A 25,043-nucleotide genomic window follows, 5' to 3' on the forward strand; every position below is an offset into this window, starting at 1 on the left:
AGTTCAAAACCAAGCTACTCGGCCACAAGTCGACTGTCTGCCAAACACTGTCCGGCAGCGGTGGTGGTGGTGGGGGGCGAGCGAGATTTAGGGTTGCATCGGGCCGATACACTTTTAAGGGGAAGGGGAGGAGGGGGGCGGGGGAGTAATGCCGCGCGCATGACCGAGAGGGCACGCAGTATTTCTAGAAGACTAGAAGAGAAGTGTTTCTCTTTCCATGAAGTGTAAAAGATAACCAGGCCAGAATGACCTTGCCGTGTCAGTCCCACCCTAGCTCACTCGCGAACATTCTAAGTCGAATATTCGAGATAGCGAGTGCAGTAGACACGGAGCTGATCGTGGCTTTGCCGACTCGTTCAGACTCTCTAGACAACGACGCACTCATTCTCGCTCCAGCCAGTTGTGACGAAGACGCCGCGACGTCCACAACCTCGGTTTCAAAACTCGCGTTTTTTTTTTCCCCTTTTCTTCTTGTCTTTTTTTTTTGGGGGGGGGGGGGGGGGAGGGGGGAGGGGAGGGGTGGTAATTGCATGTTGATTAAACATTTATTTTCAGTTTACACTCGTCGAAACTTTTCTATTCGCGACAATACCTTAAAATGGGCGGTTAATCTCACTATCACGACGAACACAAAAGTTGGAGCCTACATTCACTTACGTGTATTTATCGTGATGCTCGGTCATTCTCGTCAGATGAAACACACTCTCTTTCTCTCCCGGGTAGAGACCCTCGAGCACATGAGCCGCACTCCTGAAGCATCTGCGATACAATTAACAAAAGGTATAACATCTAAAGTGGGACGGCCCTAGAGTTTTGCAGGGTTAGAGATACTCGCATGTATCAGTGAGAGAGCAAATTATTAATGGCAACGTGGTGTCGAAGAAATATACCGGTTCATAATAATCACTTATTTGATTTCAGCTTTTTCTGAACTCGGTACACTTGCAGTAACACGGAGCTCATTCCAAGTATCTATATAACAAAGAACAAAAAAACATGTTTATGGCGCGCACTAGTTTACTTTCTTTTTATGAAACAATCTGAGTTATAAAATCTATTGCAAAAATGGCTGTGACTTTCTGTATGTTTTACCGTTGTGTTTACTTGCCGTTTTTGTCCTCAGTCACGCTGACATACAACTTGTTCCTACCTCTCTTGAGGAAACTTCTCGTAAAAATCTAAATAAACTTCAACTCATTTCAATTCAAATTGAAGGCCATAGTAGCCAGGGCCTCTCACACGTTCATTCTTCTGACGTCACTGGGAGTGCCATCCGGCTTCCCGATGGGTTTTTCCTTCGGGTCCTCCAGCACTTCCTCGACAACTGTCGACTTCTCAAACATTAGCTCCGCTAGCATTACCCACGAGCTCTTGAGACAAAAGGCGTTTCGTCACGGGGCTGACGGCAAGTGTTGCGGCGGAGCGGGTGTGGACTATGATTCCTATAACCGCAAGACGAGGCTGAAGATCGTCAGAATATATGTTCTTCTCTTAGCGATTACGTAGCGGAATTGTAAACTTCAATTAAAGATGACGCGTGTTTTTTTTTTTTTTTTCACTTGTGCCAAGACAAAAAGTTGAAAAATAGAACCGTTTTTAGGGCGAGCTTGTTGGTATTGGGTAAACATTTTTCCAAAGAAATACGCCTAATTCTTTTCATTTACTATTGCAAGCTGCAAACTCTTTCAAAGATAAAATTGTTGCACTGCCCCTATAAGGGCGCGTAGAACATCGCACTCGAAGTGTTTTCCATTGCACTTCACATCGAACAGTTTGACCATGAACGGAACTATACATATCTCATTTTATTTTTTTTTTTATATTAAGCATTTAAAGAGGGACCGGGATGAACTTACAATGGAGTCTGGACACGTAATGACGCTGATTATGAGTTTCATGATGCAAAATCCGGCATACAATATGCTGTTCCCAAAAACGATCGGGCATTTTCATGGCTGCCAAAACGAGCCGCTCGAGCTCGTTTTGGTAGCCATGTCGCTACTCTTGGTTTGTCTGGCGAACTTAACTGATAAACCGACGGACTTCAGAATGGAAGTATCACTGCAGAAGCAACGAAATGTGATTCAAAATAATGTGCGGCATTGTGATTAAATGGAAATGTGGCGGTAGTCTTGTGCAATGCTTTAAGTTAATCGCCTGCGTCCTTATGTCTATCTTTTCGTTGGATTTGCAAGTCGTGAGCACGTATAGCTTTGCAAAGAATGCTTGTTACTTCCTCTTGCTCGTGTCCACCAGATGTTTCTTGTGTAATTTCAATCTTATTCGTGTGATGTGAGTTTATGGCAAACGCAACCTTGAGAACGCAGTGGTTCTTGTTTGCATGGTACATTGCGTTCGTTCCTTGTTGCTGAGGCAGTTTCACTAAATTATCCCATAGCCGCTCACCTAACCTTCTGCATTCTGATACGGTGAGAAACACATGCGCACAACTTCACAATCTTAGCTTGGTTAGGTTTGTTTTTGTTTTTTTCAAGTGACAGTTACGTGAAATAAAGCTCGAACGTAACCTTTACTTGCAATAGACAGAGTTAATTAGATTCCGGCTGTGCTTATGAGAAGTTGCATTCGCTCCAGCCTCAAGTTCAGGCGTCATAAGGAGCAAACAACGACACAACCTTACGCTTGAGCAGCTGCAGCGTCAGACTAGCTTCTCCTATGTTCTTCTGCCTGCTTGCCGGCCGTCTTGCAATGTTCGCCAAGAAAAGCAAAACAAAATAAACCAACCGTAAATTGCCACAGAGAGAGCGAACTGCTGTCCGGGGGTACTCTAAGAGCCCGTTTAATGGAGACTCCGACGGAGTGACTCGAGTTCGGGTCATGGAGTTTGCGATCTTGTGTGCTGATATCCTCTCTGTCGCCAGTTATCTTTCTCCGGAGGGTCGTGACGTCATCGCCGGCTCCCCGAGCCAGCTTAGTGGCGAGCAAGGGTCATCCGATTCCGCTGATGACGTCACATGTGCTAGTTTTTCTCTTCACTCTCGCGCATTCTAGAGCTCTTGTATAGGCTGACTACGTGAGCGAGAGTTGCGCGTTCATCCCCGTAGCGCCATCGTTTCTGCGCGGCATTTGGAGCCTGCTCCTCACGCGACTGAAATCGGAGAATAGCGGCGCCGCGAGTTCAGATCGCACGGCGCGCTCAAAAGCAGGGGAACGTACACCGGGACGCGTGCAACGTCTACTTTCCTGCGCGGCATTTGAGTCTGCTCCTCTCGTGATCGGATCTCGGTGAATAGCGGCGCAGCGGCACGTGGAAAACAGACGCGCAACTGTTGCTCCCGTAGGGAGTCTATACAGGAATTCTAGCGCCCCTTTCCGACCCTCGGCGCTCCACAGCGAGCGAGACCACGTCGGCACTTTAATTGGTTATAACGATGCTCCTACCAACGTTACTAGAACAACTCAGTTGGGGAACTGCAATAGGAGCCTGCTTAGAAAAAGTGGCTCCGAACCGCACTCGAGAACCGAACTAGACACGATCGCAACGCCGCCATTTCTCCAGCAGCCGCCACTCCGGGAACTGCACGGCTGCACGCATCGGTTCAGTCGGGTCGCGCAGGGGCCAGTGGCGCCATCTCGCAGTCTTATCTCGCCGTAGCTATGACGATGATGGCGATGATAAAATACGTTTATTGATTTTATAATTAAAGCTCAGGCGATTGCTCTACATAATGTCCTAAGAAAAAAAATTCTAAAAGTTTTACTGGTGCCCGTTTTCTCCAGGTAGAAAATGACGGATCACAGCAGCTGGAGTTTTCTTCCGAAATCCCCTGCTGGGTTTCATCCATTTAGTAAGGTTATTGGGCTTGTCTTCGGGATCTCTTCCTGCATGTGCATTCTCCCTCTCTCTTCTGGAGTGTTTCCAGTTCCAGAGGAGATGATCGGTATTTGGTAAGGTCTTCTCTACAAATGTTACACTCTGGTGGTTTCGATATGAATTACTGGTCATTTATCAAATTTGTGTGTGTCTCCTATTTCTTGACGAGGTGCGGGGTTATAGCACTTCCTATCCTTACCCTTCTCAAGAGAACTGTTTGGCATCTTTTGAGTTCAAAAGGGATGGAGTCCTGTTCCTCGGGATGCCTATTTCGCAGTTGCTTCTTTTGCCTTATTTATGAAAGCTATAAGATCCTAATGTTTACTCAAATTTTTTAACACTGTAGAGTACGGGTGATCTCGTTGACATTGGTCTGGTCTGTCGGAAAGGAGGGAATGACTGTACTCTTTCGCAACTTTGTTGGTAATGTCATCCCCTTAATTTCCGCATATCCCGGGATCCAACGCTGGAGTATCGTTGTATTCTCATTCTTCTGTGTTGTTATTGCCAACTTGAGGATTTTTAATATTGTCGGGCTTACCTTACATATTCTAATAACCACTTCTGAATCGGCGAAAAATGTTTATTTTTTCTTTTCGATTGTATTGCTGCATGCGTGTTCTACTGCAGCCAAGACTGCTTGCGCTTCGGCTTCCTCCGGCGTGTCTGCGGCCTTTGGGTTTGCCCATGTGCCCATGTTTAGGAGGTGAAAGGCTATTGTTGCTTTATTGTTGCTGACCGCCGCGTCCGTATAATATATCGCTACCTCGGGGTCATTGCGGGTGAGCTCAATTTCTTTGTTGTAGTTTTTTGGCATATTGACGTCTTCTCACTCGATGATCAGGGCCCATTCTCTTAGGAACGGGCGTGCCTTGAACTACCGTTATCCGTTCCCATGGTGGTATCTGTTCCGGAAAGTCATCCAGCTCGCTCTGTCTTGATCTAGCAGATTCATAATACGTCGCCATTGTTTCGTGATGAGCATTTCGATTTTATGAATTTCTTACTGTGTCGCTCATAATTCCTCAAAACTCGGGAAAGCGACACATTTCTGCTATTCGATCTTGACGTTTCTACGTAATTCTGCAATGCACCGTCTTGCTTCGTTTAGTAAAGTATTTAGTTTCTGTACATTCGTTTCACCGATCTTGTAAAATCTCAGCCCATACATAATTTTAAGATGAGCACCGTTTAGTCAGTGTTCGAGCAACTTTTTCTACCGTCCATCCGAGTCTGTTTGCGATTCTTCTAATCAGCGATGTTCCTTGTTGCCACGTTTTGGTCATTCTTTGCCCCGCAAGGTGCACCTGTGAAAGCAGGTGTTTGGAGAGTGGCGTCTCCACGGACCCCGAGCCATGCGGGTTCGCCCGCCCACGTCTGGCTGTGCGTGGCTTTCCCGTGTTTGGGGAAAGGGGCACCCTGGTAAATCAGCCGAGCCCGGGGTAGGTTTAGACCCTTCGGGACCCCCGGGTGAGGCAATACACCACTTCGGCCCCCGCTTCTCGTAGACGGGAGTCCTGGTAATGCCCGGCCAGGATGATTCAGTCTCGTCGACTTTTCTTCTACTATCACCTTCAATCTTTTACCTTTACCTTTCCTGTTTCTTTTACTTCTCCTCTCATTTCTTTTACTCCTTTTTCACCCCTCTTTGGCGGCAAGGGCTAACCTTGGGTGGCAATAAACCTCTGTCTTTACCCACACTTGGGTATAGTTTCCCGGCAGCACTGTTAGCGTAACGTCTCTAGCCAAGCTCTTCTTGTTATGGCGCGTTACCTAACCCCTTGTTCGGCTCGGTGGTGGGCGGTGCACCGCGGATTCTGAACACTCTTTGCCCTTCTATGGCGCCCCACCCCTCTAAACCCCATTCAGGGCACCCCCTTAAAAGGCGCTGCCCTGAACGGAAAACCGTAGACAAAGAATGTGAAGTAGAAAATTTACTAAGTTTTTCATCGTTCATTCGCTGGACGTACAAAAACCTGTTTCAAAGCTCTCACCTCTTATTGTAGCAAAGGTGTTAGAAAGCCTTGTAGGGTTTTCCTACAGCACTAAAAAACATCACACCGGAAACCTTCTCGTGGGAGTGAACACAAAAAAACAAAGTGACACACTCCTTAAACTGACTACCATCGCTGATGTGAAGGTGTCGACGAGCCCTGACCGCACACTAAATACTGTCCGTGGAGTCCTCTCCGAGGACGACTTCTTGCACACTAGTGAGGAAGAACTCCTCGAGGGACTCCAAGGGGCCGGTGTCGTCGCCGTAAAACGCATCATGTTTAGGAAAGATGGCGAACAGATCCCTTCGAGACATGTTATTCTGACTTTTGAAAGGCCCACTCTCCCTGAGACAATCAAGGCAGGATACTTGAACTGCCGCATCCGCCCGTACGTCCCCAACCCCCATTGGTGCTTCCGTTGCCAGCGTTTTGGTCATGGAGCACGCAGCTGTCGAGAGAAGGAGACGTGTGCGAAGTGCGGTAGTCAAGGTCATGTTTCCGATTGTGGCCCACTGCGCTAATTGCGGTGGACCACATCCTGCTTATTATCGCGCATGTCCCTCTTGGAAGCTAGAAAAGGACATCCTTACCATCATAGTAAAGGAAAACATACCATACCCAGAAGCCAAGAAGCGGTTCTCCTTTTTATCAAAGGGGAGTTTTGCCGAGGTGGTGCGAAGGGGCCCTGCACCACGTTCGGAGTCGAGGGCCACCAAGGTCTCTTCCGAGATCCTGTCGGCCGACTTCAGGGCCCCAGATCCCCGACAGGAGCAGCAGCTGCTTCCTCCAGTCCCTGGTGGTAGCACGCGTGCTGCTCCTCTTTCCAAGGACAGGCCGGCAGCAGCCGCGCCTGCCCCCTCTTTAAGGTCCCCCCCCCCCCCCCCCCCCCCGGGGAGTCGGAGCGAACTTCTCGCTCTTGCTCACTAGGGAGGGCCCCCCTACCGAAGGAGCAGCATGGTACCCATGCAGCTCCTGTGAAAGGAGGGGACCGGACGAGCTCAGACGACCCGTCGCCCAGTTCGTCTGCAACCCCCAGCAGGTCGTGGTCGGGGTTTGCCCCCCCCCCCCCCCCCGCACACCTGGCCGGACAAGTGCTGTTCTCAAAACAACGGATACCTCTCAGGAGGTGGAGATGTCAACAGGTGCTGACAATCTGTCCACTCCTGGGTCCGACCAGGACAATATGGAGTGGGAAACGCCCTCCGGTAGACATAAAAAGAATAAGAAGCCTGTAGTCCCACCCAAGTGATGATCCCAATGTCTTCCACCTAGTTTTGTTGACTCTACAATCTTACTTATTTTACTAGGTCTATTTTTCAGTCGCATATTTACATACCTTTTATAGATGACTAAGTTATATTGTATGCAATGGAACTGTCGCGGTATTTTAAGAAATATTGATGATGTGAACTATTTCATGGATCAGCTTCGGTCCATCGCTCTCGCCTTTCAAGAAAGCCATCTTCACGCTAATTCGTTTAACATTTTAAGACGTCATCAGGTTTTTAGAAAAGATCGCCCCTCTTCCACCCCTTCTGGTGGTGTTGCAGTGGTCGTGCAGTGTGGAGTTGCTTGCTCTCAAGTTCCCCTCTGCACGCCGCTGGAAGCTGTTGCAGTACGTCTCCTTCTGGACTGCCTTGTAGCAATAGTTTCTTTATACTTAGCACCTAACATTCCTTTAAACCTTCAAGAGCTGAAAGGACTCATAGGACAGCTCCCGCAACCTTTTTTTTTAATTTTAGGAGATTTTAATGCTCATCATCCTATGTGGGGTAGTACCCGTCAAGACTCCCGTGGTGGTGTGATTGAACGTCTTTTATTGTCTTCGGGGCTGTGCCTTCTTAACGGGAGAGAGTCAACCTCTTTTAGTGCGGCACACAACACATTCACATTCACTGATCTTTCTATTGCTTCACCTTCATTACTTGCTTGCTTCTTCTGGAAGGTTCGTCATAACCCTTTTGGAAGTGCCCTGCTGAAAAAAACCGTATACTTTTAGTACGGGTCCTACCCGTTTGGGTCATATGGTGTTATGGACATACACGTCCCGTATTCAGTCGGGTCGGGTCGACCCGACTGAACCATGCTGTTTGTGGTTGAGTTGACCCGACCGTAGACACGGGTCGACCCGACCGTAGACACGGGTCGACCCGACCGTAGACACGGGTCGACCCGACCGTAGACGCGGGTCGACCCGACCGTAGACACGGGTCGACCCGACCGTAGACACGGGTTGACCTGACCGTAGACACTGGTCGACCTGACTGTAGACATGGGTTGACCCGACTGTAGACACGGGTCAACCCGACCTACGACACGGGTCGACCTGACTGTAGACACAGGTCAACCCGACTATAGACACAGGTCGACCTACGTAAACCAGCAGATACGGGTGCCATGCAATTCCTGTTCACAAAAGGTTAGCATCCCGAGACAGTACCACCTAGATAGGCAAGGCCCCCAGATCACTTTCATACCATCCTCACAGCGAGATTGGGTATGAGTGCTGTGACAGTGTTTGGGTTACACTTGTTTGGGTTACACAGCCCTAAACATATGGCCCCAACTTGTCTCCGAGCATCGAGCTAATGACGAACACAACGCCGTTTCGGCCACTCGAGAAACTGCGCGCGACTTCTGTTTTTGGCTTAGACAGGGGTCACCCCCGACCCCCCGGCGGACGCGCCGCGTCGAACTACTGAAGTTAAAATGCACCTAGGTCGGGACGCGCTACCTGAAAGGCCGGCTGAGGCATGGTTTTATAAAAACAATATTAATTGTTCCGCAAAACCTTGCGAACTAAAGATGATAAAAACATCACGCGCCCATCATTTGGTACTAAACTCCAATAAATTTCATACAAAAAGAGTCTTTTTCGTTTGTTTTTACGCGGTATCACGAACTGATAAACGGCCACAGCTTTCCCGCTTATCAGTAGAGTTACCGGGTGACCGCCATGACTATCCGGTTCACCGGCTTAGCGCACCGGGCGACCGCTTTGCTTTCCTGGAGTTCCGGTAATGCCCGGTATGACCGGAGCCACAGTCCAATACACCAGTTAGGGCAACCGCTATGAAGCTACCGGGCTCCAGACTAAGTAAACCGGTCCCGGTAAAACACTCCGGGCCGTCGCTATGGCGTCACCGGGACTCTGGACAACGTACACCGGTCCCGGTAAAGCTACTCCGGGCCGCCGCTATGACCGGAGCCACAGTCCGGTACACCAGTTAAGGCAACCGCTATGAGGCTACCGGGGCTCCGGGCTAAGTAAACCGGTCCCGGTAAAGCGCTCCGGGCCGCCGCTATGGCGTCACCGGGACTCCGGAGAACGGACACCGGTCCCGGTAAAGCTACTCCGGGCCGCCGCTATAATGCTATCGGGCCTCCGGTCTAAATATACCGGACCGGTATGATCCGGTATAACTTCATATGGGTTTTTTCAGTAGGGTGATCATTATTCAGTTGTTTTAGATAGTACCCTTCCATTGCCTAATCTTTTAATGCGGGTCCCTAGGTGGAAGTTAGACAAATCAGACTGGGCGCTTTTTACTCTTCACTCCAATTTAGATCCTTCGCTTGTTTCTTCTATGTCCCCTGAGAACGCTACACTTTATGTTACTGAGCAGATACTAAAGGCTGCTCAGCAGTCCAGTCCGCAAACATCTGGTAATATACCCAAAAAATGTAAGCTTTGGTGGAATAAGGAGTGTGCCACAACCCGGGCGGACCAAAATAGGGCGTGGGGCAGATTTCGCAGATACCCCACTTCAAGCAATCTTGTTGAGTTCGAGCGACGGAAAGCCAAGGCTCGTTGGACTACGAAGCAAGCAAAGCGGAAGTCGTGGATGAAGTATCTCTCTTCTTTAACCAGCTTTGTCCCAGCCAAAGAGGCCTGGAACAGATACAGGAAAGTAAATGGGGATTACAAGTGCTTTGCCTTTCCAACGTTTAATGCTCCTTCTTCGTCACTAAAACATATTGGTAACATACCCGGGGAACATTTTTACAATTCACCTAGTTCGGCCAACTACAGTTTTACCTTCGGACAGTTAAAAGCCCATGCGGAACGACGAAAGCTTGTCATGTCAGGACGAAATTCAGCATCCTATAACCAACCATTTACGCGATGCGAGCTCGAGATGGCTCTTAATGTGACAAAGCTCTCTGCCCCTGGTCCCGATGGAATTCATTATGAAATGCTGCGGCGCCTTTCTCCAGAATCCCTTGAAAACCTTTTCCTCTTTTTAATATTTTGTGGGAAAAGGCATATTTCCCACAGGCTTGGAAACACGCACATATCATTCCCCTCCTAAAGCTTAACAAAGACCCCTCACAACCATCAAGCTATCGCCCAATTGCGCTGACAAGCTGCCTTGAGAAAACATATGAAAGGCTTATAAACAGGCGACTGGTTTGCATGTTAGAAAGCCAGGAGGTCTTTGATAACTATAAATGTGGATTCCGCCAAGGTCGATCCACCCTCGACTACTTAGTTCACCTGGAAACTGTGATACGTGAGGCATTTGTAAACAGGCAGCACTGTGTTGCGGTTTTTTCCGACTTAGAAATGGCATATGACACAGCGTGGAGGTACGGGATTCTCCGAAACCTGTATGCCTGTAATATCCGGGGCCGTCTGCTGCGAAGCATAAAGGAATATCTGACAGACAGGACTTTCCAAGTTTCTCGGCTCAGCCCTATTTGATTTCTTTGTTCAAGAAAATGGAGTCCCTCAAGGGGGTGTTTTAAGTGTGACTTTCTTCTTGCTAACAATGAATTCACTCGCACAACTGCTGCCACCCTCCATTTCATATTCTCTTTATGCTGATTATATACAGATTTCATCATCGTCTTGTAACCTTTCTAGCTGTGAGCGCCAGTTGCAGTTAGACATAAACAAACTGTCCAAGTGGGCCGATGAAAATGGGTTCAAGTTCTTTGCTTCAAAAACAGTCTGTGTTCCTTTTTCTTTGCGACGCGGGCTGTCTTTGGATCCATCCCTGGAATTGAATTGAACTCCGATACCTGTTAGGAAGGAGCACACATTTCTTGGTGTAATATTTGATAGAAAGCTTAATTTTATTTCCCACCTTAAAGCGCTGAAGCAAAAATGCCTTTAGTCGACAAAACTTCTGAAAGTTTTATCTCACAAGTCTTGGGGGTCTGATAGAAAATGTATCCTGCAGCTATACAATGCCCTTGTACGATCCCGTCTTGACTATGGTGCAGTTACGTATGGATCGGCTCGGCCCTCTGATCTTAAGATGTCGGACTCAGTTCACATTCTGGGCTTGCGACTGGCAACTGGAGATTTCCGGACGTCCCCCGTCCTCAGTTTGTATGCAGAATCCAATGAGCTGTCTCTGAACAAATGACGTACATATCTTAGTCTAACATATGCTTACAAGATTCTGGCAGACCCTCAGCATCCAACTTACTCTTCCCTCACAAGGTCAAGGTTCTATCGTCTTTTTGAAAATAAATCGAGCATTGTAACACCGTTAAGCTTCCGCATTGAACATCTTCGCTCCTCGCTCCACCTTTCTCTGGACCGGGTCGGCCTCGTTCGGGACGTCAACCGTATTCCACCTTGGAAAACACAGCGAGTTGAATCCGACTGGTCTCTCGCGAAGTTCAACAAGTACGGCATTTCTCATGCTGTAATTAAGCAAGAGTTTGGTGAACTGCAAAATAAGTATTACGGTTATCTTCATGCTAATACAGATGGAGCCAAGACTTCATATTTCGTCGGTTACGCTGTATACTCTGAAAGCTTCTCCAAAGTTCAACGACTTGATTGTATTGCCAGCATTTTTACTGCGGAGCTCTATGCGGTATCAATGACGATTGAATGTATTATCAATAGGAAAATACTGAGGTCGGTGCTGTTTGTTGACTCTCAAAGTGTGATTCTTGCAGTTTGCTCTCTTAAAGATACTAAAAATATGCTTGTACAACAAGTGCGATATAAACTTAACTCTGCTTTGCATGGGAGTCAAAATACAAATATTTTGTTGGGTACACAGTCACATTGGCATTCAAGGCAATGAAGAAGCCGACAAGCTTGCAGGATCTGTTAGGAACCTTCCACATTCGCTGTCTTGTTTACCCTATCAAGATATTAAGCCCTTGGTGAAGTCCTTGATTCTTCACTCTTGGCAATTGGAATGGGACATGAAGTGCGATAACAAGCTCCATGTTACCAAACCTATATTGGGAGTTTGGGAAATCTCTTCATGCAAAAGCCGACTCCATGAAGCGTTGTTGTGCCGCCTGAGAATTAAACACTCATTTATAGCTCACAGGTGTCTGCTTCCGGGAGAAGATCCGCCTGTGTGTGATCAGTAGGGTGACAGGCTCACTGTTTTGAATATGTTGTGGCTGTGTCCCAGCCTTCAGCCCAAGCGCCGTATTCATTTCCCTGAATTTTTTTCAATATCTTATTCTATTTCTTCCTGCTCTCCTTGTGGGAGAGAATCCTCTAGTCTCTTTTGACCGAGTAATAGAATTTCTTAGTAGTATTGGCCTTTTACACCGACTTTAGCCTTTTGGTCATCCTTTTATAAAACCCTTCCTTTAATACAATGATCCTTAGAATTAGTTTGGCGCAGATGGCCTCGTAGGTTTTGCGCCATAAACCCCCGAAATCTCTCTTGCATGGTTATTCTTTGTACCCATTTAGTTGGGTCGTTCCTAACATTGACCGTTATTCCCAGTATTTGGTGATCATCTGTCCTTTTGACAGCTTTTCCGTTCAACTTTAGTTCCACGTTGGCAGGTGCCTTAGAGCCGAAAATCATATATCGGGTCTTCTCTGGTGATGATTAAGTCCAACCGATTTGAGATACCTATCGATCGTGTTTAATCGCACTTGCAGGACTTCTTGCTGGCGGTTCGAGCGGTCTCTTCTCGTCCATAATGCTATGTCATCCGCATACACAGCAGAGTGGAGTCCTTCTATTTTGTTGAGCTCCCACAGCAATAGAGCCAATGCGAGGTTGAGCAAGGTCGGTGATATTTGCGATCCCTGGGGTACGCCGATGTTGTTAGACTTTACGGAGCTGAAGTGCTGACCTACTTCAACGGCATACGTTCTATGTTTCAGAAACGCTTTAACTAAGTTAGGTGGCTTACCCAGTATTCCTCGGCATTTGAGTGTATCGAATATGGCTTGGTGTGGGAGCGAATCGTAGGCCTTTTCGATGTCTACGGCCTCGAGGATTCGTACTTGATAGTGCTTTGTCGGATATTTTAGAACTCCTGATTGAATTACTAGAAGGCTGTCATGTGTCCCAAGATTTTTTCTAAAACCGGTCTGTGCCGATGGAAGATTTCTTTCTCTTCTGTTATCTAGTCCATGCGGCCGAAAACCACATTGACTCGTCGCTAAAGGGCGGCGCTATAATCCTATTCTGATCCATTTTGGTCTTGGTGGTCGCAAGCGGTTCGGGTTTCAAGGTGAATTTCCCAAGTGATTGTTTGCGTAAGGTTCGCTCCTACTAATAAGATCGAAACAAAGCTTATGACACAAAGGCCGTGTTCCAAAATTTACTCGATCTTACTCCAGGGTAAGAGTTTTGTACCGTGGCGTCCCAAAACCTACCCGCGTCCAGCGTTCTTCAATCTGTGTTATCACGTTACACGACCCGCCGGAGTAACTCGGGTTCATTTGGGTAAGATTTGGAACACTGCCAAAATTTTAGGGGGCCACTTTTAATGTTGCTTTAAATACAAAGACCTCTTCACGTTCCGTCTAAGATGTATTTAGTTTGCATTATAAAGGTTAGACAAATGTGCCGCATTGACGGTGTCATCCCGATCCCCTCCGCATTGCTTTTTCCTCGTTTTCACCGAATATCACCTATTGGGCCTTGAGATTGACATATATGAAGGGGCGCAACTGTCGCGCTATCATCATCATCATCAAAGCGGGGATAGAAGCATGGCCGCCTCATAGGCTTTCCAAGTTCACGCGCGGGGCGGTGTAGATTCTGGCGTTTATTCTGTCGCATAGTATTGGTAGAAAAACGATTTTTTTAGTAAATGGTGCGGTACTGTTCAGTGTTTTAGTGAAGATCGAATCGTGTTACCAGCGTATGGCCTAAATTTAAACAATCGCTTCTTTGGATGCGTCGTCTGCTTTAGGGAGACGTTGGGAAGCATGAATCACCACGACGGATGCCTGTTTCCGGGTGAACAGCGTTATTTATGTTAAATATCTATGTCTTTAAAAATTGATATATCGGTTCCCCACGGTGGAAATTCAACAAAACAAGGAATTCCAACCCGAATGCTTACATAATTTTTGCACTGTGGGTTGAGGAGTCGCAGGTTCTATGCATATTTTTGTTACTTTTAGCTTTCGCAGAATTATAAATATTTCGTATTGAGAAGCGTTAGTATTGTATCGGAAATTACCGTGATATTGTTAGCTGCTATGAGTAAAAAAGTTTCGCTGCCGCCAATGCTTCCCTTTGCTGTGACACGGTGTGGGTAAGTTTTTTCAGAGTCGGAACAATTCTACTACATTGCGATGACGAGAGAGTGCCCCTTCTATTTGCAATCCGCAAACTGTCCGTTGATAGGACAACCAAATTGGGACAACTAAAACAAGTGAAACAACCCCTTTAAATATATCTGCCCCGAGGGGAAGAAACAAGTGTTACTGAGCAACGCAGCAGCGTGCGTTTTATTAGAGGTTCTTCTCGGTGTGCGGGTTCAGCCGCTTTAATTTTTCAGAGAGGGCTGCGGATGTCGAGAGGATAATATTATAAATTTCCGGCTAAATATGTTTCTATTCAAACGTAGTAAACTCTGCAACTCCAACAAACTACCCACATCACGACACAAATAGCATTGGCCGCAGCGACACTCTTTTCGTGATGAGGGCTAGCGACTTTCCTTAGAGTTTTCGATAACCCTTCGCTGTAACCTAACGTATATCGGGACTGAGCCGTTCATCGATTAACCTTCAGAATATTCAAATAGTGGTTTAATTCCGATATTGTTTTGCCGTTTATTTGGAAGTTTGTGCGGGAGAAAGTCATGAAAAGGGAAACTAAAAACAAAATGCCTACTTTAATATCTTTCACGTCTTTTTTTTTCGGACAAAGGCTTGCACGGTAAATCACTTCTGAATAGGTACTTGCAATTGTCATTGAGGGTGATTATACTGTTTAAATAGTAACTTAAAAACTACTTTACTTTAAAAGGCTTCCTGTGTTTATATTTCTGAGGGCGTTACAACGTGAAGTTTAAAATTGGACTGGAATACGCCGATGATGACATAGTAAGATAGTAAAAAAATATAGTTTTAACGTCTTTCATGCAATATTGCCGCGCGCGCAGCTGGCCAAGTAAGCAGCGCGGCCGTGGCCTAACGGTATTCGTGCTTGCCTCACACGCGAAGAGCCAGGTTTCAATTCCAGGGAGCGACACGTCTTTTGTTTATTCTTGCAATTTAGTGTTCTGGCAAATTCGAGAATGCTCTTGCTCGTTTGAGGCCCAATGTTCTACGCACCAAACTTTCTAGGCCGCTTGTTCCAGAATCTCACGCGTGTACATAAGGGGCTCCCCATGCCGAGCCGCAGGCAGTCTCGCCATAGCGTTCGATCCTGCTGCTACGTCGACTTCGACGCCTGCGACGCTCTCTTGTTACCTTCTGTTTCCTTTTTGCTTTAGGGCACAAATGCGCCCCATTAAATGTTTCAGTTTCCTCAGTTATTCCTTGCTCGTCACCTCGTCAATCGTTACAATATGACTGAAGACAAATCAACGAACGGATTTATATTTGATTAGTCTATTAAAAGGTGCAATTAGACTGGTTAAGTTTTCAATCAACAAAATCAACATTGAATGTTTTATGAAAGCTATGGATTGTGGCGATATAACAGAACTATGTGAGTAAATATTTGGGTTTTCTAAATATAAATACATCAATGTTTATAACTATTAATATTAATATGTATGTGTTTACTTATCTAATAATTTGTCCTGCGATGTTCGTGTCGATAAGATCATATCCTCGGCTAACCGCTCTCTTGTGGTGAATTCGGGTGGTCACCTCTCTCCTCTGACCTCAATTCAGCAAAGCGCCCCCTCCTCGCCGCCAGGGCTACTCGGGATACTTTTCAGCCGATCACAACTGCTGGCTTCAGAGCGCTCTGACATTCTCAGACCAGTCACGGAATTAACATTTCTTGACATTGGTAGTGCATTAAAAACAACACGATCTTACAGCGTACGGTGGACGATTGAGAAAAATTTAGGCTCGCAACCTGATGAAATAACTGTTGTGACGTAAATTGTTTTACGCATCGGCATGTAAAAAAAAGAAAACAGCAGTATGCGGATTGATTTTCGCAGAACGGAACGAAAGCCAAAGCTTGGAAAGAGTTGTCAACTCATCGCGTTTTCGTAAGTGAACGCGCTGCGATAGCGGTCAAGCGTACGACAGAACAGTCAAATATAAAATGGTTAATAAACCGCATTTTTCTCACGGCGAAATATCGTGCAAGCGTCGCCATGTGACACAAATCACAGTGCATTATATTCGGCTCTCCCTTTATTTTACAACACAAACCTTTGAACGCATTTTTACCAAACCTGAAAATTTCTTGAAGCGGCCACAAAACCCGGTAAAACAGCGGCGAGCTCTGCGAGCTGTTTCTTCGTCGGTTAGGCTTAGCAAATTCACCGCTGTGGGATGGACGATCTCGTGAAAGCACTGGGAATACTTCACACGTCGACTTTTCCTGTTAAGGTCGCAAAGGAATGTCGTCCCGTCCGTCGTAATCCTCGCACCATCGAATTCACAAGCACTTTGTAGAACCACACATCAATCGCCGTCCTGCCGTACCCGCACACCACCACAGACCACTGCCGGCCATCGTCAACAAAACCACGTGATCCCCGTCCAAGTACCACGTGACGCCTGCGCCGTTCCGCACTCCGACGGCTACAGACGGGGTGCCAGAGAGCGCTCTGAGAGGGAGAGGCGCCCTCGGAATGAACCACCTTATCAGGCCACAGCACTCTCTTTCAACCACCCGATCTCGCGCGCTCTGGAAAGAGCGCTCGAGAGCGCGCGGAAAGAACACGCGAATTCGCCATTGGTTATATTCGGCGTAATTTCAAGTCCGCTCCTTCTATCGTCTAAAGACTTCTCTATATTACTCATGTTCACCCTAAATTTGTATACGCCTCATCTATCTGGTATCTGCACCATTCAATTCTCACCAATGCAATAGAAGCAGTCCAAAACCGCTCAGCTCGTTTCATTCTTTCCGATTACTCCCGTTTTAGAGCTCAGCTCCTAGGGGCCCGTTTCCGGCTTGAGTGGCGTCGCCGTGTGCGTCGGCGTGGCCGTCGGCGTCGGCGTCACCGTCGGCGTCGGCGTAACCACGAGGTCATGTGACCCTCCCCCCCGAGGTCACTTGACTCCCCAGGTCACCTGACCCTCCGGGGTCCCATGACCCCCCAGGTCACGTAAACCTCCAGGTCTATTGACCCCCTGAGGTCACGTGACCCCCTGAGGTCACGTGACCGCCTGAGGTCACGTGACCGCGTAAGGTCACGGGACCCCTCTAAGGTCACGTGACCTCCTAAGTTCACGTGACCCCCCTCCCCCGAGGTCACGTGACCCCCTGACGTCACACGACACCCCCCTGAGGTCACGTGACCTCAGGGAGTCACCTATCCCCCAGTACCCTTCCATCCTCCTCTTCAACAGCTGCACCCTAACCGGCGTTACAGGGAATTGTAAACGGCTTTCATTTTTCCAATGTCACTGAAATTAAATCTCAATTAACCCTCCCTGCCCTTACTCTGAGTCGCCAAATTTCAAGGCTCTGCCTCCTGCATGAAGTATTACTCTCCCTCTTTAAATCAGCCTCCCCTTAGCCCACCCAACTATGTTTTTTCAAGACTGGACTACACATGCAAGATTCCCCGGCCTAAGACCAAATCTACAGCCCACCAGCATTCACTTCTACCCGAAACTATAGGGTGGTTCAAGTCACCAGACTCGATCTAAAATGGACCGTAAAAATCGACGCCTGCACGTAGCCATCTAAACTTTTCGTAAAAGGTGTACTTCACAGGTCGGTTTTTTCTTATAAAATTACAGAGCGTAGTTCTCTTTCAGTGAAAAATAGGGCCAAGAAACTTGCCAGGGTCTACGGCGGGCGGTGACCCAGACGACCAAGTTCAGTAGTGGACTGTGTAAGCCGTTCGTATTGATAGATGACGTCGGGAGCAGCGTCTGAAGGTGCAGCCGACCAGCGAAATGTAGCAGACGACACGCAGACGAAATCCGTTGGCAGCAAAAACGCCGCCGTTATGCAGACGCGTTTTTTTTGTTTTTTTTTACTTTAAGTTTTGCTTTTATTGTTCGGATTCATTTTTGAACCGAAGGTGCATTTCAAAAAGATTATATTAATTTTAATAAACCACGCTGGTCGCGAGCCGTCGCGATTAGGAGGTAGTGCCACCTATCAATACGAACCCCAAATACACCCCGCTACTGGACCCCTGTCGTCTGCGTTGCTGCCCGTCGTAGACCCTGGCAAGCTTCTTGCCCTTATTTTTTACAGAAACAGAGCTACGCTTTGTAATTTTACAAGAAAAAAACAGACCTGTGAAATACACCTTTGACGAAAAGTTTAGATGGCTACGTGTGGGCGTCAATTTTTACGGTCCATTTTAGATCGAGCCTGATTACTTGGACCACCCTATATTATGAACTGGAATAACCTTCCCGATAACATCGTCACCATCACAGATAACACCGAGTTTCGCCTCGCACTAATTCACTGCTCCCCTCTGTATTGCCCCTCGGGGCGCTGAGGGTATTTGTAAATAAATAAATAAACAAATTGTGGGACCAGCGGTTCTAGAAATGACAACACTAAAATTATGGTAGCATACAACTCGATATTATTTGCTTTGCTGAATTTAAACGCGCGTGAAACGACGCAACACAACGAAAAAAAAAAACGGGCGTTTAATAAGGAGAACCCAGCTGAGCCGGAAACGGGCTTGTGTCGTCCAGATCCAGCTTCTCAGCGTGCGCCCAAAGAATTAGGATCGCCGGATGTACCCACGAGGGTTCGAGACAAAAGGCGTTTCATCACGGCGCTGATGGCAAGTTTCGCCGCGTTTTCGGACTGGTCTTCTTGACTTCTGTGTACGCGCAAATGTGGGAGACCGTGGTTTCTATAACCGCAAGACGAGGCTAAAGATCGCTATAACCGCAAGACGAGGCTAAAGGAAGTAGTGGATAAGTGCGAGGCTAAACCATAACGGCGAAATATTGAGTGGTTCGAATTTGGCAAATGCATTTAACAGCTATTTCGTGAATATAGCTAATAGCTCTTACAATCCTGAAGCGTCAAATCACATTAGGTCAGTCTCGGAATCGCTATTTATCCACCCTACTGACGAAACTGAGGTTTGTTCTTCTATTTTGTCTCTTAATAATAATCACAGTCGTGATGCCGATGACTTGCAAATTAAACCTATAAAGTATGTAATAGAGATCATTGCTCCATGTCTAACATACATATTCAACCTCGCCCTATCATCTGGCACTTTTCCTAAAAAAATGCAAACTAATAAAGTTTTCGCGTTGTTTAAAGCAGGTAACAAAAATGAACTAGGGAACTACCGTCGTATATCTATACTTCCTGTGTTCTCAAAACTTCTAGAAAAAATAATTCACTCTCGTGTCGTTAATTTTTGTGATAAGAACTCTATAATTACTGATTGTCAATTCGGACTTCAAAAGAATAGGACAACCGAGACAGCGTTATTGGTTCAAAAGGAAGAAATACTTAAAAATTTCGAAGAAAAAACCTTAACGCTTGGGATATTTTTAGACTTCAGCAAAGCGTTTGACTGTATAAATCATTCCATCTTGTTAGATAAACTATATGCTTATGGCATTCGTGATCTTCCACATGCACTAATCAAATCTTCTTTAGAATATCGTACCCAGTTTGTGCAAATTAATAATGAGAAATCAATTTCATTAACATATCAGCTGGAGTGCCCCAAGGAAGTATTCGACCACCACTTTTTTTCTTAAAAATTAATGATATTTTGAACATTGATTCAGACTGTCAATATATAATCTACGCGAGTGACACGAGAACATTTGTTTCTGATATATCCGAAGAGGGCCTCATAAATGAAGCTAACGCATTTCTTTCAAAGTTAAGAGTAAGGTCTCAATCCAAATTGCCTGAATATAAATACTTCAAAAAGAAAAGCAATAGTGTTTGGCCCACGCGGTTCAAGTAACCGAGTTTATACTCCTCTAATTTCGGGTCTTCAACCATTGAATTTGTAAATAGCGTAAAAACTCTAGGAGTCATTTTTTTCCCAAGACATTTTCTGGACCAATCACGTGAAATATCTCTGCTCTGAATTAGGCAAAGCCGCAGGAATTATAAATAAGCCTAGGCACGTCCTTCCATCCAGCGTAAAAAAAAAAGTTTTGTACAATTCCTTATTTTATTCTCATTTATGTTACTGCACCCTTATCTGGGGTAATACGTCTTTCTCAAACTTACATATAATACACTTATTGCAAAAAAAAAAGTGCTCAGAATAAAAGGTAACCTTTCCTGCATACATCATACGCGGTCACTGTTATAATCATACAAGATTATCAATATACACCTAATCTATAACTATCGTTTAACGATGGCGTATAAATATTCGGCATAAGGACGCTCAAATATAATTCTTCAACTGTTTGATTTAAAAGAAAAAAGCGATTAATATTCATCGAGAAATCACCAGCCCTGGCGAATTCCGAAATCTAGGACGAACTGTGGAAAACAAAAAAATAAGTCATGTTTTGCCGTCTATTGTGAACGTATATTTTGTAAAAAACATAGATATTGTGCAATTTTCAAACAGCCAAATATTCTATTTGTTCATTTTATTTTATTTTTTGACCACTGTATTGTATGCACTCCGTCGTAGCTGCTGAATGGGGGGTCCGGAGCCTCGTCAAGCTGCATTTCTGCAGCTTTTTGTCCGGTCTCCCATTCACCACTTGTATTTGCGGTGAAAAATAAAGTTCGTATCGTATCGTAAATATTGTGTTCTCTTTGCGATAACTCAGCGGAATTCGACAATTTTGGGTGGAGATCATGCGATTTCTTTTCCCTTGCGCCAAGATAAACAGTACAAAAATACTACTCTTTTTAGGGTGAGCTCGTTAATATTGGTTAAACATTTTTTAAATGAACTACACGTAATTTGTTTATATAACCATACAAGCTGAAATTCTTCCAGCTATAAAATTGTCGCACTCCCCCTTTAAGGGCACGCAGAACATCGCCAACGAAATGCTGTATACCTCGCAGCGCAGGTTGGCCTTGAGCGGAACTATACATGTCTTTTTTTTCTATTAAGCAATCAAAGAGGAACAGGGGCGACTTTACATGAGAGGATGAACATGTAATTACGTTAATTAGGGATTTCATGATGCGAAATCAGCATACAATCTGCTGTTCCGAAAAACAATTATTTAAAGGACACTGTGTACAATTAATAATATTGAATATTATACTAAACGAAAGTTATAACCAGATTAGACAGCTCTTTTCTAAGAATGTGCAAACCACAAAAAAGAAACCTTACCTGTATTTCGGACTGCTTCGCACGATTGCTTCGTTGGGGTCACACATCGAGAAACCGAGATAACGTTCCCTGAGGTATTCTCCGACTTTCCGCATGGTTTGTTTACCCCGAGCTGTGAGATTCCCCAAGCCGTCTATCCACAAAGTGCTGTTTCCATTCAAGTCAGTGGGAAATGTCGTCAGGGGTGCTCTATCACCATGACGGAAAAGACCAACCACAAGGTCTAGGCCTTGAGGCACAGAAGCATTTTGCTGAGCTTGAGTGCAGAAGGACGGTGGCGACACCAGAAGAAGGCAAATGACTTGGAGCAACGAATGTACCATGGTTCTTTCCTGATTCTGGAAGGAATATATTGACGTATTTATCATTCAATCTAAAACGAGAGTTTGGGCATTCCGTATCCCCATGTGAATATAATATATATATATGCCAGAAGCACGAAATTCAATTTACTATACTTCCAGAATTTACGATGATGCCAGAAGCACGAAATCAAATTTCACCATGAGGATCGACGGGGACCTTACGTGCTGCACTCTCGACGTTGTCTACCTCCTTGAGTGTCGGGTGTGTCAGATGCAGTATGTGGGACAAACCATGACAGCCTTCAATAAAAGATTTAACAACCACCGATCCCATTCGACCAAATTACCCAGTCTTCCACTCTCTAAACACTTGGCACAAGCTGACCACTCATTTCACAAACTCTCTGTCATGCTCCTTCAATCCGGATTTAGATCAAACCTAGAACGGGAGCTCAAGGAAGCCCATCTCATATACAAACTTGACGCGGTCAAGTGTGGCATTAATGAGAGCCCGCGGGGAGACAGAGTTGCGTACAGCTCGTGTGAACGGCCAAATTGTCGCCCCTTCCGATCCCCCACCCTCTCTGCCCCCCTCTCGCTCTTTGTCTGGCAGATGTATTGTGAGCGGCGCCCTATGGCGGTTCTGGTCCGGTGTCGGACTTGAACGGGCATGGAAGCAAGTGTGCGGGACTCGCCTGTGGCGGTGCGGGCGGGAGTCGGCCCCAGATGCATCTCTCTGCCGGCCGCGTGTGGATTCTTGCCCTTGGGACCCTGCCATCGCGGTTCCGTCATCAGGGGAGGTTTTTCGGGGCTGGGGAGCGTTCCGCCGGTCGTAAATCTTAACTTCAAGTAAAATTGCTGTTGCCGTCCCTTTTGGGGGCATTTGTGTTATGTTGTGCATTCTGTCGCCCCTCTCATGTACTGCTTTCTCCTCTCCCTCTCCGAGTGAGAATCTCGGCCACCAGGTAACCCTATTCACTTTTATGTCACGCTTGAAGAAGGAGGGTCCACCTCCGAAACGTCCGATTAAACTATCCAAGTTTGTTTGAACCTCGGTGGCTCTTTTACTTATATGCGAACGCCTCGGCTCCCCACAACTTGAAGATGTCATTTATACATATATATATATATATATATACCAATCCTAGTGCAGCAAAATTCACAGAGTAGAGAACTCCATCAAGCAAGACTGACAGTCGCCATTTGGTGGGCACGAGGCATGTTAATGAATCTGATTCCTCGCCGGACGCTGATGCGGTACTCGTGTCCCATTAAAGCTCGGAGCACATGCCGAAACAATGGAACACTTGGGTAATTTTCGCAGTCGCCACAAGATGACCGTGCTTTTCAAAATGGTATAACATATTGAGCCAAGAAAGGTAAATATTTCATAAATGGTCGTACCTCGAATTCATCTTTCCTGCACAAAGCAATCACAAACAACTTTTAATTTGAAACCTTACAGGTTTTTTTTTATTCAATTACTTCTAGAGTATAGATATGTCATACCGCAGAAAGTGTAGCAACGAGAGCTATAGTTACATCCGCTCAATGACATAGCGCCCAATGCAACATTGCCAGCAGTGAAGGCCACTCCTTTAAGTTCAAAATTTCTGATGGGGTCAACATAGCAACCTGCATGCAAAGGGATCTTTGCTTTTCACCTCAAATACTAGAAATAAAAAGATGCTTAATGAGTGAATCATTTGATTACTGACCCCTAGAACAGCCACTAATGTATCTTCGTGCGAAAAGTATTTATTAGCATACCGGACAAATTTCGAAGGTCGTCACGGTCCAAGTACTCAGCCCTTCCCCCCCCCCCCCCCCCCAAAAAAAAAAATGTTTTTTTTTTTTTTTTTTAAGGGGGGGTTGTTTTAATTAGAATTTTTTTAAAGAGAGAGAGAGAGACAGACAGAATTACATCGGCGTCAATAGTGCACAGTCTACTAACAGCCACTAATGCGCTACTTTCAGTTTTCCGCGTTCTGCTGAATGCTGGTGGTTGCTACCGGAAAGCCACAGGGCTTCATATTTGCTCTCGCTACTCAACGTGGCAGGTCATCCTCACGGATCTCTCACCGTCGTTGCCCTGTACCTACCAAGCGCCATTCCAAGCGTCTCAAGCGACACCATCGTCTCCGTTGAAAGAGTTCTTTGGAGACACGGACCATCCCTCTAACGTCTCGCCTGTGCTACTTTCAGGTTAGTCTCACCTTGGATTTTATAGAGAAAAAAACACTGATTGCTGTTGCTGCTGCTGCTGCTAAACATCAGTTTATTTTTAATCGTTTCTTGCCTTGCCATCTTGTTCTTTATGATTGCGTAGGATGCCGATGTTCGTGTTCAAAATGTCGAACCGCTGTCGACAGCGATGAAAATGTGTTGACGTGTTCAAAATGCGACTGTTTTTAACGCATGAGCAATTGCTCTGGCGTATCTGAGACAACATATAAATCTGAAAAGGACGTTACACATTGTGGCGGTTCCCACGTTGCAAACCAACGAAATCAATGGGGTGGTGGGAGGAGGGAGTGGGGAGGGGGCAGCGAAGATTACACTGGAACTTAATTAGCGTGCTTACTTACGGATAGAAGAGCTTAAGCAAGACAGCATGGAAACCTCGAAAATGGCCATTGACGAAATCGAAAAAAAAACATTTAAGAGGTTTTTACAAATATGTTGACGTCCTCAAAAACCAAGTTCGACATGACAAAGAGATTAAATAGTTTGGAAAGCGCATGGTCAATGCGGAATGAAATCGAACGACTCCAGATTTGAATCAGCGATTTTGTGCGTCCATCAAAGAAACTCAACGCCGAGGTTCATGGCATTATCAAAACTGAAAATTAGAACTTGTTTGATAAAGTCAATGAGGTAACATCCAGATTGCAGCTTCCTCGCTTAACAGTTAACGAGGTAGTTGCTTTACAACGATTACCCGCGAAACCCGTCAAGATGCCGCACATTATTATCCCCTTTGCCAGATAAACCATGAGAAAACAGTGGCTGCAAAACAGAACAAGCCTCGTCGTAATCAAGCCCGATGCGTTTATTGTTGAAAATATGACTGAGACAACTAGGGCACTCCTCTGACGGGAAAAAGAGTGGGCTAGAGGGGCTCGCTTTCGGTACATATGGCACTGTAATGAAAATATCTTAACACGAAGACAAGACGATGTCCGACCGATGGTTGCAAGAACCGAGGATCAGTTGTTCCGCCTTAGGAGGTAAACCAGTCGTTCTCCCCAT

General features: G+C 46.0%; 1 protein-coding gene across 1 annotated transcript in view; it reads right to left on the reverse strand.

Annotated features, from left to right (window-relative positions):
* LOC120837043 (lysosomal acid phosphatase-like) overlaps positions 1–21,818 on the reverse strand; it is a 43,751-nt gene extending 21,933 nt beyond the window's left edge. The window contains exons 1-2 of the mRNA XM_040206204.1: positions 21,487–21,818; positions 658–759 (exon numbers count right to left, since the gene is read on the reverse strand). Coding sequence (XP_040062138.1) covers positions 658–759; positions 21,487–21,809 — 425 coding nt within the window. The 5' untranslated portion in view covers positions 21,810–21,818. The remainder of the gene's footprint in view (positions 1–657; positions 760–21,486) is intronic.
* Between the last annotated feature and the right edge of the window lie 3,225 nt (positions 21,819–25,043).

This window comes from Ixodes scapularis, unplaced genomic scaffold (assembly GCF_016920785.2).
Source record: "Ixodes scapularis isolate PalLabHiFi unplaced genomic scaffold, ASM1692078v2 PGA_scaffold2__306_contigs__length_199485367, whole genome shotgun sequence".
Lineage (NCBI taxonomy): Eukaryota > Metazoa > Arthropoda > Arachnida > Ixodida > Ixodidae > Ixodes > Ixodes scapularis.